This window comes from Musca autumnalis, unplaced genomic scaffold, assembly GCF_047663935.1.
Source record: "Musca autumnalis isolate F117 unplaced genomic scaffold, ASM4766393v1 scaffold_3, whole genome shotgun sequence".
NCBI classification, from domain to species: Eukaryota; Metazoa; Arthropoda; class Insecta; order Diptera; family Muscidae; genus Musca; species Musca autumnalis.
In genome coordinates, this window is record NW_027411866.1 from 151,999,265 (window position 1) to 152,015,163 (window position 15,899).

Sequence of the window (15,899 nt, forward strand, 5' to 3'; positions counted from 1 at the left end):
TCATATTTATACGGACAGTCTTGCTATTTATTTGCATGTACGATTTAAATTTGATAAAATTAGTTGCACAGTTGATGCAAATTAATATTCCCGTTCGATAGAGTTCATTTATCCGCTTAAAGCAAACTCAAGCAGTTGTTGCTAATATGGGTAGCTATTGGGTCCGGGATTTCATAAAAGGATGGATCCCTTTTCGTTAAGATTAAATTATGAATATTTTTCGGAATCTTAATGAATCCATTTGCAATATCGAAATAAATAAACGCTGAGATTTTGTATGGTTTAATTTTATATCGAACATGTGTTTTAATTTTAATAACGCGTGAGTGAATTGGTAATATTCAAGATGGGTGGTCGCTATTTTAGATGAAGCAACTTCTACTGTCATTTCTATTTTGGACGTATGTCACCCAAGTGCCGTTTAGAATCAAAGATTTTGTATAATGGAACATGAGAATTTAAAGTCAAACTTATGCCTGTAGTGCGATTCTCTAACTCATTTTTTGAGTTAACGACAAATATCGGTAAAATTAAAACGCAAAATTATGAATGAAAAGTTAAAATAAAAGTTGACAACGCTGTTGCTATCGATAGAACTTTACCACTACTTTCTCTTGGTCGCTAACTTACCGAAAAATATCGTTAATTACCGAATTTATAAGCATTTTAATTTTGACGATTTTTGTCGGTAACTCAGAAAATGTGTTAGAGAATCGCACTACTGATGTCTATGATAGGGAATGTTATGACTCTTATTTTTTATTGGTATAGGCAAATGTCATAATTAAATTGTCCACTGAAGCTGTATAATCCAGTAGTTGTCCCAATAAACTGGCAGAATCCAAACAGTAGAGTGTGAGCAGTAAGTAGTCAGTTATGCAAACGTAATAAATCTCCATTCAAACCGCCATTTGGAGCATTTCTTCCAGAGCTTTGGTGTAGATTTGAACGTTGAAGTTCTGACTCCCGGCATTGTGATTGCGACAGGAAAGTTAACGACATACATAAGTAAATTATAGTTAAATATTTATGTGAATAAAAATCTTCGTGGTTACTTACTTGTGGTACAAAACATTTCGCATAAGCTGCACTAAGAATAGAATTCCAACCCCTTCTGTTTCTTGATTTCATTCATTTCAATTTTAAATATTACGTTTTTCGATATCGTTGATAACTTACTCATTCCAATGGAGTCTTGGCCTTCCCGCTCTGCGTTCTGCCAAGACATTCATTTTACAAACACATGAGATCCTGCATAATTTTCATTGCGTACGGTTAAAAATTATTTCACGACAAAACAATAAGCAGCGAAATCTCTTTGCTTTTTGAAATCGATTAGATAATGTTTACACCGCTGAAACAACTAATATCCTTTTTGGACTAAAGTCACCTTTAATTTTCGCTGTTAACTTGCATAAAGAATAGTATGGATACAGCAGAAAGCAAATTGTTTTTAATTAATTTATTCAAAAAGATTGTAAATAAAAGTATATCCAGAACTTTCAAAAATTGACATAATAGAAACACAAAAATGTCATTCGCTGTTGGTGCATGTAAAATTTTCGCCAAAATCTGTCCAAAAATGTGTCACGGTATACTCCAAACGCAAAAGCTCGATAAAAATGTGTAGAAAATTTGACTTTTTTCAAAAAATATTTTTGCACATTTTTCGCAGATTTTCGCGGTTTTTTTAAGTTTTATCCTTTTCTGCCATGAGTCGATTCCGAATTGGTACGAATTGTCAAAATCTGTTCAGCCGTTCTTGAGTTATAAGCGTAGTAACTAACATCATCCTTTTTTATATATATAGATAATATCTGATAATAATAATTTTATTTTTTCTATTTTGTATTTTCTATATTATATTTTTTATTTTTTATATTTTACATTTTATTTTTTATATTTTATATGTTTATATGTTATATTTTATGTTTCATATTTTTTATTTTGTATTTTATATAATATATTTTACATACTATATTTGTATTTTATATTTTATATATAGTTTATATTTTATCTTCGCCCACATATATTTTATATTTTAATTTTTTTAATTTTAATTTTTATATTTTATATATATATTATATATATATTTTATATATTTTTATTTAATATTTTATATTCTATATTTTGTGTTTTATATTTTAATTTTATATTTTGTATTTTTATACCCTCCACCATATGGAGGGTATAATTAAATTTGTCATTCCGTTTGTAACACATCGAAGTCTTCGTCGGAGCATAAAATTCTATGTCGATTTGACCATGTCCGTCTGTCCGTCAGTCCGTCCGTCTGTCTGTTGAAAATCAAGATACAGCTCGCAATTTTAAAGATAGAGAGTCAAAATTTGGTACAGAAGTTTTTATTACTTGCAGGATGGTTGGTATTGAAAATGGGATATATCGGTCCACGTTTTGATATAGCCCCCATAGAACGGTACCTCCCAATTTTCGGTATTTTTAAGGTTTTAGCTTCATTATCCTACCAAAATGGCTGAAATTTGGTACGTAGTCTTCTTTAGGGGTATAAAATTTTCCCCTAGAATTTTGTCGGTATGGGTCCACACCTTCATATAGCCCCCATAGAACGGTACCTCCCAATTTTGGTATTTAGACTTCGTTGGGGATACTTCCCCTTTAAATTTGTCGGTATAGGTCCACGCCTTCATATAGCCTTAATGGAAAGGTACCCCAATGTGATATAAAACTGTTCGCCAGAAATATGTCTGTACAGGTCCACGCTTTCATATTGCCCCATTTCTGACTAAAATTCGTCGGTATAGGTCCACGTTTCGATATAGCCCCCATAGAACGGTACCTCCGGATTTTCGTAATACTGAAGATTGTGACGTCAATATCCAAATCCAACCGAAATGGCTGAAATTCGTTATTTCGTCTTCCAAGAGTTATAAAATATTCCAGAAGAGTATTATCAGTATAGGTACACGTCTTCCTATATCCCCATAGAAGCTTACTTCTTGATTTTCGGTATTTTTTTAGTTTTAGCCACATTCTCTTACCGAAATATAGGAAATTTGGTATTTAGTCTTCTTTGAGTCTAAAAATTTTTCGTCAGAAATTTGTCGGTATAGATCGACGTTTTGAAATAGCCCCCATAGAATGGTGCCTCACATTGTTTTACCGAAATTGCTGACATTTAGTATTAAGTCTTCTTCATACACGGAAGGAAACTAATTATTCCATTTTACTTCAATACAACTTGTGGTGGAGGGTATAACAAGTTCGGCCCGGCCGAACTTAACGCCGTTCTTACTTGTTTTATCTATATATATAAAAGAGCTCAGTGAGTGAGTGGGTGAGTGACTGAGTGACTGACATATCATCGCCCAGACGAAACGACTGTAGCTACCCTGTAGGAAATGTCAATAGTGAATCTATACTGACTTACTACTGACATTGTCAACAGTACTACTGACAAACTGTAGACAACTAATGTAATTTCCTATAGACATTTTGTATGAACGTGTCATTCGAAAGTCAGTACTGACATTGGAACTAGTATGTCTTACTACTTAGTAGTTCCTGAGGAACCATGTGTTGACATTGGAGGTAGTGAGTCAGTAGAGACATTGGAGGTTCCAGACTTTCCTTACTAAGTTTTTTGGCTTATATGAACTTTTTATAGATTAAAAAGCTATATGGAACGTTTAATAAGACGATGATCTTACACTTTTGTTTAAATAGTATATTTTATTAAAGAAAAATACATATTATTGAAAATGCTAAAAAAGTAAAAATTGCGTATAATGGGTTTTAAATAAGGGCTAAGTCCAAGATTCCACATAAGTTCAAAATAAAGCGAATGTTTTCGAGGCTGGCTAAACATCTGTATATTTAAATAATAACAAAGTTGTTTTCATTGTCATTGTCAGAAAATGTTCGGAAAATTTGTGCGCGCGATAACTCTTGAAGGGTGTAACCGATTTGGTCCATACTTTGCCCATCGTGGAGCGTGTACCAGACTTAGATCAGGTTTTAATATGGATTCAATCGGTCCACTCTGTCGGGTACCTCCCACACAAAAATTTGGAAAAGTTCAGTTTAGGACCATCTCGCGAATCGCTTTGATTTTTGCTTTAGGAACTTGTATTCACTGCCCTCCATACGACGGTATAAGTTTCATCAGCGGCAAGTCCATACTTCCTGAGAGAATAGCCTGAAAGTTACAAAAAAACCCAATGACACCGTGTGTAGTGGTTGGAGCGCAAGATAACTCCCGAACGGAGGTACAAGTTTCCTGAAAGTTGAAACCCTATACGAAGGTACAAGTTTCCTGAAAGTTGAAAAACAAACCATGTTTTGGGTGGAAGCTCAAGATAATTCTCCAACGGAAATGCCGATTCCGGCCAAAATTTGGCCTTCGTAATATTGTTTCCAAACTTACTTTAAGTTCGTAGATAAGCCATATCGGTCCACTCCTTCAGGTACCTACCCCACAAAAGATCAAAAATATTCGGAAAAATTGTGCGCACGATAACTCTTGATGGGAGTGACCGATTTGGTCCATACTTTACACATTCTCATAATATCTACCAGATATAGATCAGGTTCGAATATGGACTATATTTGTCCACTCCATCCCGTACCTCCCACACAAAATTTTGGATAAGTTCGCTTTAAGACCTGCTTTTAAATCACTTTGATTTTTGTTGAAGCAACTTACTTTCGCTGCCTCAATTACGATGGTAAAAGTTGTTTCAGGGGCAAGTCCATACTTCTTAAGAAAACCCCCTATGGCACCCCCATGGTCTATGTCGGTCCATTCCTTTAAGTACCTTTTCCGCAAAATTTTTGAACTTTAATCCTAATCAACATTTTTGTCGGTTCATACGACCAAAATATTGAAACCCCCTGAATACATAAGTTTTTTGTGAAAAAAGTGTTTTAATTTGCACAGGCTGAGGGCATGGTAGAACAAGAAAAGGTAGCAGCAATACCCAGCTGACTGAACTGGGTTGTAGTGTTAGTGTCAAATTCCATTCGACATTTTATGTATTTATTTCTATGTTCGATGTATATTAGGGATATATATTTTTGAGGAACAAATTTATTCATCAGAAAAAAAAAAACTATTTCCCATAAAGACGGCTTCATATCATTGACATGTAACCTCCTCCAGGTCCGAACGACATGCCGCACACTAAAACATCGCTTATAGAGGCGGTACAATATTTGTTAATATGTGTGGTATTTTGTTAAACTTGAAAAGAATAAAGCCCTAATAAACATGTGATTTTTTGTTTTCAAAAGCAACAGCTTCTTTTTTTCAATGAATTACCAGCGACCCCAAACATGTTTGCAAGAATTCTACTTTCTGCGAGAAATTATGCATTTAGTGGAATGATATGGAAACATTCAAATTGAAAATCTAACGAGTTTTCATTCATGTTTTCCAAAATATTCAATCAAATGTGAAAAAATATTAGTTTTTTAAATTCCAATAATTTATAGACATTTCCTTGTTTTGTTTACATTTACGTTGACACTAAGGTTTACAAACAAAAACAAATTCCTTTGTGGTTGTTGTTCGAGTTGTATTTGTTGTAGTATTAACTTTACCTTGTATTTGTTCTACCATGGGCTGAGGGTATATCTCTGTCGGCAAAGCCGACTGATACTTTTTTACTTGTTTATATTCTATATTTTATACCTTATATTTTATAATTTGTATTTGTATTTTAATTTTATATTTTACAGTTTATATTTTCCAATCTTCCATTTATATTTTTTATTTTATATTTAAAATTTTATATTTTTCATTTTATTTTTATTTATATCTAATATTTTGTATTCTATATTTTAGGTTTTATATTTTGTATTTCATATTTTTATTTTATGCTTTAAATTTTATATATGTATTATATTTCAGTATTTTACATTTTATTTTTTAATTTTTTATTTCACATTTTATTTTTGATTTTTTTTAATTCGCCCATTTATATTTTATATTTTATTTTTGTTAATTTTAATTTTTATATTTTATTTTTTTTAATTTTAATTTTTATATTATACTTTTTATATTTTTAATTTTATATTGTATACTTTATATCTAATAATATCTAATAATAATAATTTTATATTTTCTGTTTTGTATTTTATATATTATTTTTTTTTTATATTTTATATTTTACATTTTATTTTTTATATTTTATATGTTTATATATTATATTTTATATTTCATATTTTTATACCCTCAGCCTTTAGGCTATGAAGGGTATATACACTTTCATACGGGCAAAATGTGCCTCATCGAAATAATGGTTTTAGACCCCAAGTATGTTTGGACGAAATGTGTTTCAGACAATTTGGAGTCGATTGAGCAATGTCCGTCCGTCTGTCTGTCTGTCTGGCTGGCTGGAGCGCACGATAACTCTCGAAGGGATGAACCGATTCGGTTCAAATTTTGGATTTCGTAATATTTTGTCCAAACTTAGTTTAAGTTCGAAGATGAACTATATCGGTCCACTCCTTCCGGTACCTCCCCCACAAAAGTTCGAAAATGTTCGGAAAATTTGTACGCACGATAACTCTTGAAGGGTGTAACCGATTTGGTCCATACTTTGCCCATCGTGGAGCGTGTACCAGACTTAGATCAGGTTTTAATATGGACTCAATCGGTCCACTCCGTCGGGTACCTCCCACACAAAATTTTGGAAAAGTTCAGTTTAGGAACATCTCTCGAATCGCTTTGATTTTTGCTTTAGCAACTTGTATTCACTGCCCTCCATACGACGGTATAAGTTTCATCAGGGGCAAGTCCATACTTCCTGAGAAAATAGCCTAAAAGTTGCAAAAAACCCCTATGACACCGTGTGAGGAGGTTGGAGGGCAAAATAACTCTCGAACAGGTCTGCCGATTCGGTATAAAGTTTGGCCTTAGTAATATTTTGTCCAAACATAGTTTAAGTTCGAAGATAAGCCATATCGGTCCACTCCTTCAGGTACCTCCCCCACAAAAGTTCAAAAATGTTCGGAAAAATTGTGCGTACGATAACTCTTGAAGAGAGTGGCCGAATTGGTCCATACTTTACACATCCTAATATATCTACCAGATATAGATCAGGTTCAAATATGGACTTTATTTGTCCACTCCATCCGGTACCTCCCACTCAAAATTTCGGATACATGTTCACTTTAAGACCTGCTTTCGAATCACTTTGATTTTTGTTGAAGCAACTTGCATTGCTGCCTCAATTGCAATAGTGAAAGTTGTTTCAGGGGCAAGTTCATACTTCTTGAGCAAACATCCCTGAAGTACTAAAAAACCCCAATGGTACCATATGTAGTGGCTGGAGATCCTTTCTTTTTAGTATCTCCTCCGCAAAACTTTTGATATTAAATCCTAATCAACATTTTTGTCAGTTCAAACGCCCAAAATTCTTAAAACTCCCTAAATACATGCGTTTTTTGAAAAAAAATGTTTCAATATACACAGGCTGAGGGTATATCTCTGTCGGCAAAGCCGACTGATACTTTTTTACTTGTTTATTTTGTATTTTATATATTATATTTTACATACTATATTTGTAGTTTATATTTTATATATAGTTTATATTTTATATTCGCCAAATATATATTTTATATTTTTATACCCTCAGCATTTATGCTAACGAGGGTATATACACTTTCATACGGGCAAAATGTACCTCATCGAAATAATGGTTTTAGACCCCAAGTATGTTTGGACGAAATGTGTTTCAGACAATTTGGAGTCGATTGAGCAATGTCCGTCCGTCTGTCTGTTTGAACCGATTCGGTTCAAATTTTGGCTATCTTAATATTTTGTCCAAACTTAGTTTAAGTTCAAAGATGGGTTATATCGGTCCACTCCTTCCGGTACCTCCCCTACAAAAGCTCGAATATGTTCGGAAAAAAATGTGCGAACGATAACTCATAAAGGTAGTAACCGATTTGGTCCATACTTTACACGTCGTGAAATTTCTACCAGACATAGATGAGCTTCCCATATGGACTCTATCGGTCCGCACCCTCCCACACAAAATTTCAGAAAAGTTCACTTTAGGACCTGCTCTCGAATCTCTTTGATTTTTGTTGTAACAACTTGTATTTGCTGCCCTCCATACGACGGTCCAAGTTTCATCAGGGGCAATTCCATACTTCCTGAGAAAATATACTGAAATGTGCAAAAAAAAAACCCTATGACACCGTGCCAGAACGGATCTGCCGATTCGGTCCAAAAATTGGCCTTCGTAATATTTTGTCCAAACTTAGTTTAAGTTCGAAAATAAGCCATACCGGTCCACTCCTTCAGGTACCTCCCCCACAAAAGTTAAAAAATGTTCGGAAAAATTGTGCGCACGATAAGTCTTGTAGGGAGTGACCGATTTGGTCCATACTTTACACATCTTAATATATGTACCAGATATAGATCAGGTTCGAATATGGACTGTATTTGTCCACTCATTTGGATACCTCCCACACAAAATTTCATTTTAACACCTGCTCTCGAACCACTTTGATTTTTGTTAAAACAACTTGCATTCGCTGCCTCCATTACGACGGTAAAAAATGTTCAGGGGCAAGTCCATACTCCTTGAGAAAACAGACCGAAAGTTGTAAAAAACCCCTATGGTATCTTATGTAGTGGCTGGAGAGCACTATAACTCTCGAACTAATCAAGCGATTTGGTCTAACATTTGGCCTTCGTCATATTTTGTTCAAACTTAGTTTCAGTTCAAAGATGGTCAATACTGACGCACAACTTCCGGTATTTAAAACATGTCACTAAAATGGTATGCACGATATCTCTTGAACGGGGCAACAGATTTTGTCCAAACTTTGGATTTCCTAATATTTCGTCCAAATTTAGTTTAACTTCACAAAAGTTCAACTTTTATGTCTAAGTGCAGTTTAGGGTCTGTACGAAGATTCTTTGGAAATTAAACGGTGCTGTTCGCTGTGGAAATGTTTACAGCGACATTATATTCTCAGTGGACAAGTCCATGCTTCCTGGCATACAGATCCAACATTTGTACGATAACCCACTGAAATGACTAGTGGGCGCGATATCTATCGAAAAGATATGGTTCTCAAAATATGATCCACTTCCAGAATGGACTATGTCGGTCCATTCCATTACCTCTCTTCCGCAACACTTTTGAACTTTAATCCTAATCCAAATTTTTTCGGCAAGTTCAAACGTCCAAAAAGGGCTATACAATTCTGAAAAGACCCTAAATACATTCGATCTGTCCGTAGCACAGAGGGGAAACATAGGCCTAAAGTTGCTCAAAACTCAATATATGAAAATCGTTTTTTTATGAAAAAATGTTGATAAACGGCAACCAGACTCTTTTCTACATTTGCTATAACCATCCTCGACTTTGTAAGATTAACCAATTCAATGCAGCAGCCATACTGAAAACAAAAAGTAAATTTTCGAAAACTAAGAAATTAGGTGAACATTAAAATGACATTATTTTCGCGAAATTTATATTTTTCAAGATTTATTGTTTTTGTACAGACTCCGAACAAGATTAGCATTTCAAATTTTCAGATTGATTTTACATCTTTGCTCTTTAATAATGGTGATACATATCCTCTTTATGAACATTTTTTATGATAATTTTTAAGATTACTAAAATTTCAATAGTGAAAAAGTCTATTTTCCCGTCGTTTCCCGACCATAGTTTCTTCTAATGTTTTATGCGCTTGAGTCTCAAATATCAGATTCAATCATAAAAAAATTGCGCATATTTGCGCCATTCCGAAAAAATCTATTTTTTCTCAACTAAAATATGAAATATTTTTATATGGAATTGCAAGATTTATTCACACTAAATTTTGCTCCGCCTTATATCCGGGGCTCTTATTTATCAGACTAACCCAACACCTATCAAATATGTTTGCATTATTTAGAAACATTCACGGCTTTTCTCATGTGAATTGAGAAAAATTTAATTTATGTAAGTTTCAAAAAATAAAATTTGGAATAAAATATATGTATATGGGACTATATATACATCTGTACCGATTTGTTTGAAAATTGGCTCAATGTTTTTTAGGCTAGTTCAGGTTGCATGTGTCAAATTTCAGTGATTTTGGTGCATTTTTATCTCATATCAGATGCGAATATATATGGAAGTTGCATCCAAATCTGGACCGATTTTCATTATTTTCTATAGGATTAATCCTTGTACAAAAGATACGCTTTGTGCAAAATTTTATATCAGTCGGATTTTAAATGAACTTTCTAGGGCTTTTGATCAACTTTTAACACAAATTTCCCCTCTGTGCGTAGATAAAAGTTTCAATTTTCATAGGCTGAGGGTATATGAGGCGCTCAGCGCCAAAACGGCCTAACCTACATTTTCAAAAAAATCAAACTGACTATGCTGATCGAACCGGAACCTTTTGTAATATATACTAAAAAATTCCCAATTGCATAGGTTAACCCTATGTTATTCTACATGCCGAAAACTGTTTTTCCTTTACTGAAAGTTTGAAAAAATGTGGACGCCAAAATGGCCTAAGCCACATAGGCCAAATCGAATACTGGAAATAAAAAAATACGTGTGGGTTAGGCCAAAAACGCATGTTACGTTTTAGTCAGCAGTATATTTGAAAAATAATATAAAAATACATTTTCGAGAAGAATTTGTATGTAAAAACCAAAGGTTAAGTAATAAAGTTGACTTACGCCCTGGCGTCAATGTAGAATGTAAGAAGTTAATAAAGTATAGCGATCAATGTGGTGGCCAAAACAGTAACATAAGAATGAACACTATTTGCACATACATGGTCAATAATTAGACCTTCTCAGTGGAACTTTTAGTGTCTTGCCATTCATGCCTACCATGCAATCAAGATTTTGGTCTTATTGAAAAGGAAAAAAATAGTATAAGGTCATTTTTACACCTGATGATTGAGTTCGTGTAATCCTCATGGCAAAAATGGAACCATTTCAGTTGGTTAAGATGACGACAGATGAAATAAAAAGCATATCCTCAATTGAGAAACTAGTATCAAACAGAAAAATCTCCGAAGACAAGACTTCAAAAGTTGAATGGCTTAAGATTCAGTGCGTTCGATTCCAAAATACGAAGCCATTTATAATTCAATACAAGTATTCAAATGACATAAATGTTTTATTTTAAGAATTTGATATTTCAAAAAGGAACTCCAGCAAGTACGTAAATTTTGAATTGGAACCGCTTTATCCGGGAGGAAGATTCGTTGAAGCCGCAAAGTTTAAGGATTTACAGAATCTCAAAGGGTTCATACTTCCTATAAATCATGAATTTTATAATAATTTAAAAACAAATTCGAGAGCCGAAGATGAAGATATCCAGGAAGAAGACCAATAATTATTATTAATAAGTATCAATTAAAACGCTCACAGTTATTTTTATTATTCATCTGCAGAACTTTTGCTGTTTTAATAAATGGAGAAAAAATGATCTAACCCTCACAATAATAATATGTATTTATGATTGTTTAAGTCTGGAGTGTTCCCCCATTGGCTTAACTTCATCACTTTCCTCTTTGCAGAGAAAAATGTTTACGAAACGCACTGACAGCTTGCAAAATTTATTTTTTATTTATGATTATTAAAAAAATAATAAATATATTTTAAAAACTTCTTTTCTTTCAACTTCGTTTTGGCGTTGAGAGTCTTATATCTCTGTCGGCAAAGCTTACCGATACTTTTTTACTTGTTTTATTTTATATTTAATATTTTGTATTTTATACTTCATATTTTATGTTTTATATTTTTATTTTATATTTTGAATTTGATGTTTTATTTTTTACATTTTTTCTTTTCTGCGAGGATCGTATCTTGACGCCTCCGTGTTGCATTCCACACTCACAGAGGTTTCAATATACAGGGTGTTTTTTTAAGCCCGATAGAACTTGAAATTGTAAAAAATAACACAAAAAATTAAATTGTAATCAAATTTTTTTTTATTCGAAAGATCAATACGTGACATTAACATTTGAAAATGATTTCGGGCATATGGGCACCGCGGCTGTTCTTGAAGAAGTGCATTCTGGACGTCCAATTTTTGGCCACTTTTTCGAGAACTGCTGGCCGTATGTCACGAATAACACGAACAATGCTGGCCTCCAAGGCATCAATTGTTGCTGGTTTATCAGCATAAACCAGTGACTTCACGTAGCCCCACAGGAAATAATCGAGAGGTGTCAAATCGCACGACCTTGGAGGCCAATTGACAGGTCCACTTCTCGAAATCAACTTATCGCCAAATTTTGATTTCAATAAGTCGATGGTTGCGTTCGCCGTATGGCACGTAGCGCCATCCTGTTGAAACCACATCTCCTCCGGATCAATGTCATCCATATTTTCAAACAAAAAAATCATTGATCATGGTGCGGTAACGATCTCCATTGACCGTAAAGCGAGCTCCAGCCTCATTTTTGAAGAAATAAGGTCCGATGATGCCACCAGCGTGAAAACCGCACCATACGGTGCATTTTTCTGGATGTAATGGAATCTGTAGGGTCTCTTGTGGATTGGTCTCACTCCATATGTGGCAATTTTGCTTATTAACAAACCCGTTAAGCCAAAAATGCGCTTGTTCAGATGGACGATTATGTACGCCATACAAATGACGAAGTCGTCTATAAGTTGCGCGACTTGACGACTGATTTTCAAAGTAAATTTGGATAATTTCGTAGCGTTGTTCAAGCGTGAGTCTATTCATGATGATTTGTCAGAGTATACTGAAACAAATAAAAAAAAGTTTCATCAAAATTTAATTTTTTGTGTTACTTTTTACAATTTAAAGTTCTATCTAGCTTAAAAACACCCTTTATGTCTCTGATTTTGCCATATTTAAGTCAATCAGATCCGTTTCTTGGTACCAATCAGCATTTACATTATTTACATCTTTGTTCTTGCATGCATATAAAGTTTATGATGATGATGACGTTTTATCCTTATAGCTCTAACAATTCTTTACATTATAAATTCATTTCAGGTTTTACCCAATGGCAAAATTTTGGATCTGATGTCTGATTTTAAAAAGGACAATACCGGCTATCATTTGAAACATCTTTTCATAGGTTCAGAAGGGACCTTAGGCGTGGTAACAAAAGTGGCTATATTGTGTCCACCCCGATCAGAGTCTGTGCATTTGGCATTTTTGGGTAAGTGCAAACAAACGAATTGGCAAGCACTTCAAATAAAATCTCCCATCTAACTTTTATAGGTCTCAAGTCTTTTGATGCCGTGATGCAGACATTTAAAAATGCCAAGCGTCATTTGGGAGAGATACTTTCATCGTGTGAAATGATTGATGAAATTTCGCTGACGGCAGCTGTGGAGAATATGAAATTGAAGTGAGTATAAAATATACTGGGAATTCAAGGCTTCCTAATTTTATAAGTGTATATTAAATTACAGGTCGCCCATAGACACATACCCATTCTACATGATGATTGAAACATCGGGCAGTAATGCTGAACATGATATGGAAAAATTAAATAATTTCCTTCAGCTGACAATGGATAAGGGTGATGTTGTTGATGGCACCTGTTGCGGGGAACCTAGTAAAATTCAAGAAATGTGGAAGTTACGTGAAATCTTGGCACCAGCATTGGCCAAAGATGGCCATCTTTATACCTATGATATATCATTGCCTTTGCGTTCATTTTATGACATTGTAAAGGTGGTGGAGAAAAGAGTCGGCCATATGGCTAAACGTGTTTGTGGTTTTGGTCATTTAGGTGATTTAAATCTTCATTTGAATATAACAACTGAAGAGTATACGGCCGAAATGTACAAAGCATTGGAACCATTTGTTTTTGACTATACATCGCAACTGAAGGGTAGTGTTAGTGCAGAACATGGTATTGGTTTTCTCAAAACTCAATATCTGAAGCATTCCAAGAGCACGGAGGCAGTTAATATGATGCATGATTTAAAGAATTTATTGGATCCAAATGCAATTTTGAATCCTTATAAAGTTCTAAGAACTTATTAATGAGATGAATATGCTATGAACCTTAATAATAAAAACACAAAAACAAATGTTTCCATTATTTTCTAATTAAAAAATTCAATCCTTTAGACTTTGATCAAAAAATATGCCTCAAATAATGGATTTAGATCCTTAGTATGTTAGGACCAAATCCGTTTCAGACAATTTGGATTCGATTTAGCTCTATCCGTCTGTCTGTCTGTTGGGCTGATGCGCACGATAACACGAACGGATCAATCGATTTGGTTAAGACTTTGGCCTTCGTAATATTTTGTCCACACGCAGAGAAAAAATATTTTTCGCTTTTGTTGGAACAACAATATCTATTTTTGTTCCATCAATTCATTTGTGTTGTTCAAGCATTGCAATTGCAAATCCAAAAATACCATCGTTTGCTCCAAACATACAAAACTTGGGAAATTCCTCAATATTGTAAAAATCATTGATAATACCTATGGTAGGAACTATCATAATCTAGAATTTTTACAAAAACTATTGTCAGTCCAGAAAACCTGTTACTGAAATTTTTGATTTGATCGTATATAATTCTCGTATACACTTTCCACATAACTTTGGTATAAATGTCACGTTTACTATTATGAGTATTGGCAAACAACACACATGACCAGGTTTTGCCAGGTCTAACTAAAAAGACAACAAATTGAATGAAGAAACATAACTACTCCATTGAGCTCATCCTCCAAGGATCTACCCCAACATAAGGAATACCATAAAACCACAGCAAATGTGAAAAGAAAACACAAATTACGACCGAAAACCCTTCTTAGATTGTGGTGTAACTCATCTATCAAAACACAAAGAAGACTGAGAAAGAAGAAACAAATAAAAACAAGAATCTCATGATGTAGATACACCAAAAAGAACTAAGATAAAAAACAAAGATAAGGGGAACTCATACGAACAAAACTCACCAAAATTGTTTTTTCCACCACGGCGTCGAATACCGACAGAAGAGGATAAAATTGTCGATGAAAAGAGAATAACATTGTCCAGCAGACAAAAACTATTGTTGGATATGACAAAAACAATTGTTGTAATTAACAAAAACGTTTGTTGGACTCACAATACTACATGCGGAATCTAACAATATCTTTACAATACATATTTTGCTCTTCGAATATTGTTGGATCAATCATATTTTTTTCTCTGCGTGCAAACTTATATAAAACGCGATGATTTCTCATATCGGTCGTCTCCTTCGGTGGGGATGTCCCCAACATAATTTCAACAATATCCACTAAAATGATGTGCACGATAACTCTCGAAGGATGTAACCGATTTGGTCCAAACTTTGTACATCTTAATAAGTCTTACAGATATAGATCAGGGTCGAATATGTACTATATAAACCCAGTTCTGGGGGCTCCTTTGCACACAAATTTTAAAATTGGTTAGTTTAGGGTTTAAACATCATTTTGCTTTTTTTTTTTTGCAGCAAGTAGTCCTGATGATGCAAATTTTTCGGAGATAAGTCGATACTTCCTGAGATAACTGTCCAAGAGCTCAAAGAACACCTCCCGGCACCAAATAAAATGACTAATGGATACAATAACTTAAGATTTGAATATACTACTTGATCGAAATTTTGCACATCGTAAAGTTTCGGACAACATCATCGATTACCTCACAGAAGTTTAAAAAGTGTTGTTTGTGGATACTTTTGAAATTTTTGGCGAATGCACTCCTAATGGTTTTATTTACATCCGTATAAGGTTTGGGAAATCCATGCTTCATTACATAATGGTCCAAAAGCTCTAAACAATTCTACGGTAATCAACTAAAATAACTTGTGGGTACGATATATATCGAAAGGAGTGACCCAGCAAACCAATCGTACCGACATCGTAACGAAATCGGAACAAAATTCCTATGCTACGGAACAAAATTCCTATG

General features: G+C 34.0%; 2 protein-coding genes across 2 annotated transcripts in view; both read left to right on the forward strand.

Moving 5' to 3' along the window:
- The window catches only part of LOC141397939 (D-2-hydroxyglutarate dehydrogenase, mitochondrial-like), a 36,080-nt gene extending 22,045 nt beyond the window's left edge, over positions 1 to 14,035 (forward strand). Inside the window, exons 4-6 of the mRNA XM_073974927.1 lie at positions 12,984 to 13,152; positions 13,215 to 13,344; positions 13,409 to 14,035. Of these exons, the coding sequence (XP_073831028.1) occupies positions 12,984 to 13,152; positions 13,215 to 13,344; positions 13,409 to 13,988 (879 nt within the window). The 3' untranslated portion in view covers positions 13,989 to 14,035. The remainder of the gene's footprint in view (positions 1 to 12,983; positions 13,153 to 13,214; positions 13,345 to 13,408) is intronic.
- The window catches only part of LOC141397941 (uncharacterized), a 229,001-nt gene that overhangs the window by 170,710 nt on the left and 42,392 nt on the right, over positions 1 to 15,899 (forward strand). The window lies entirely within an intron of this gene.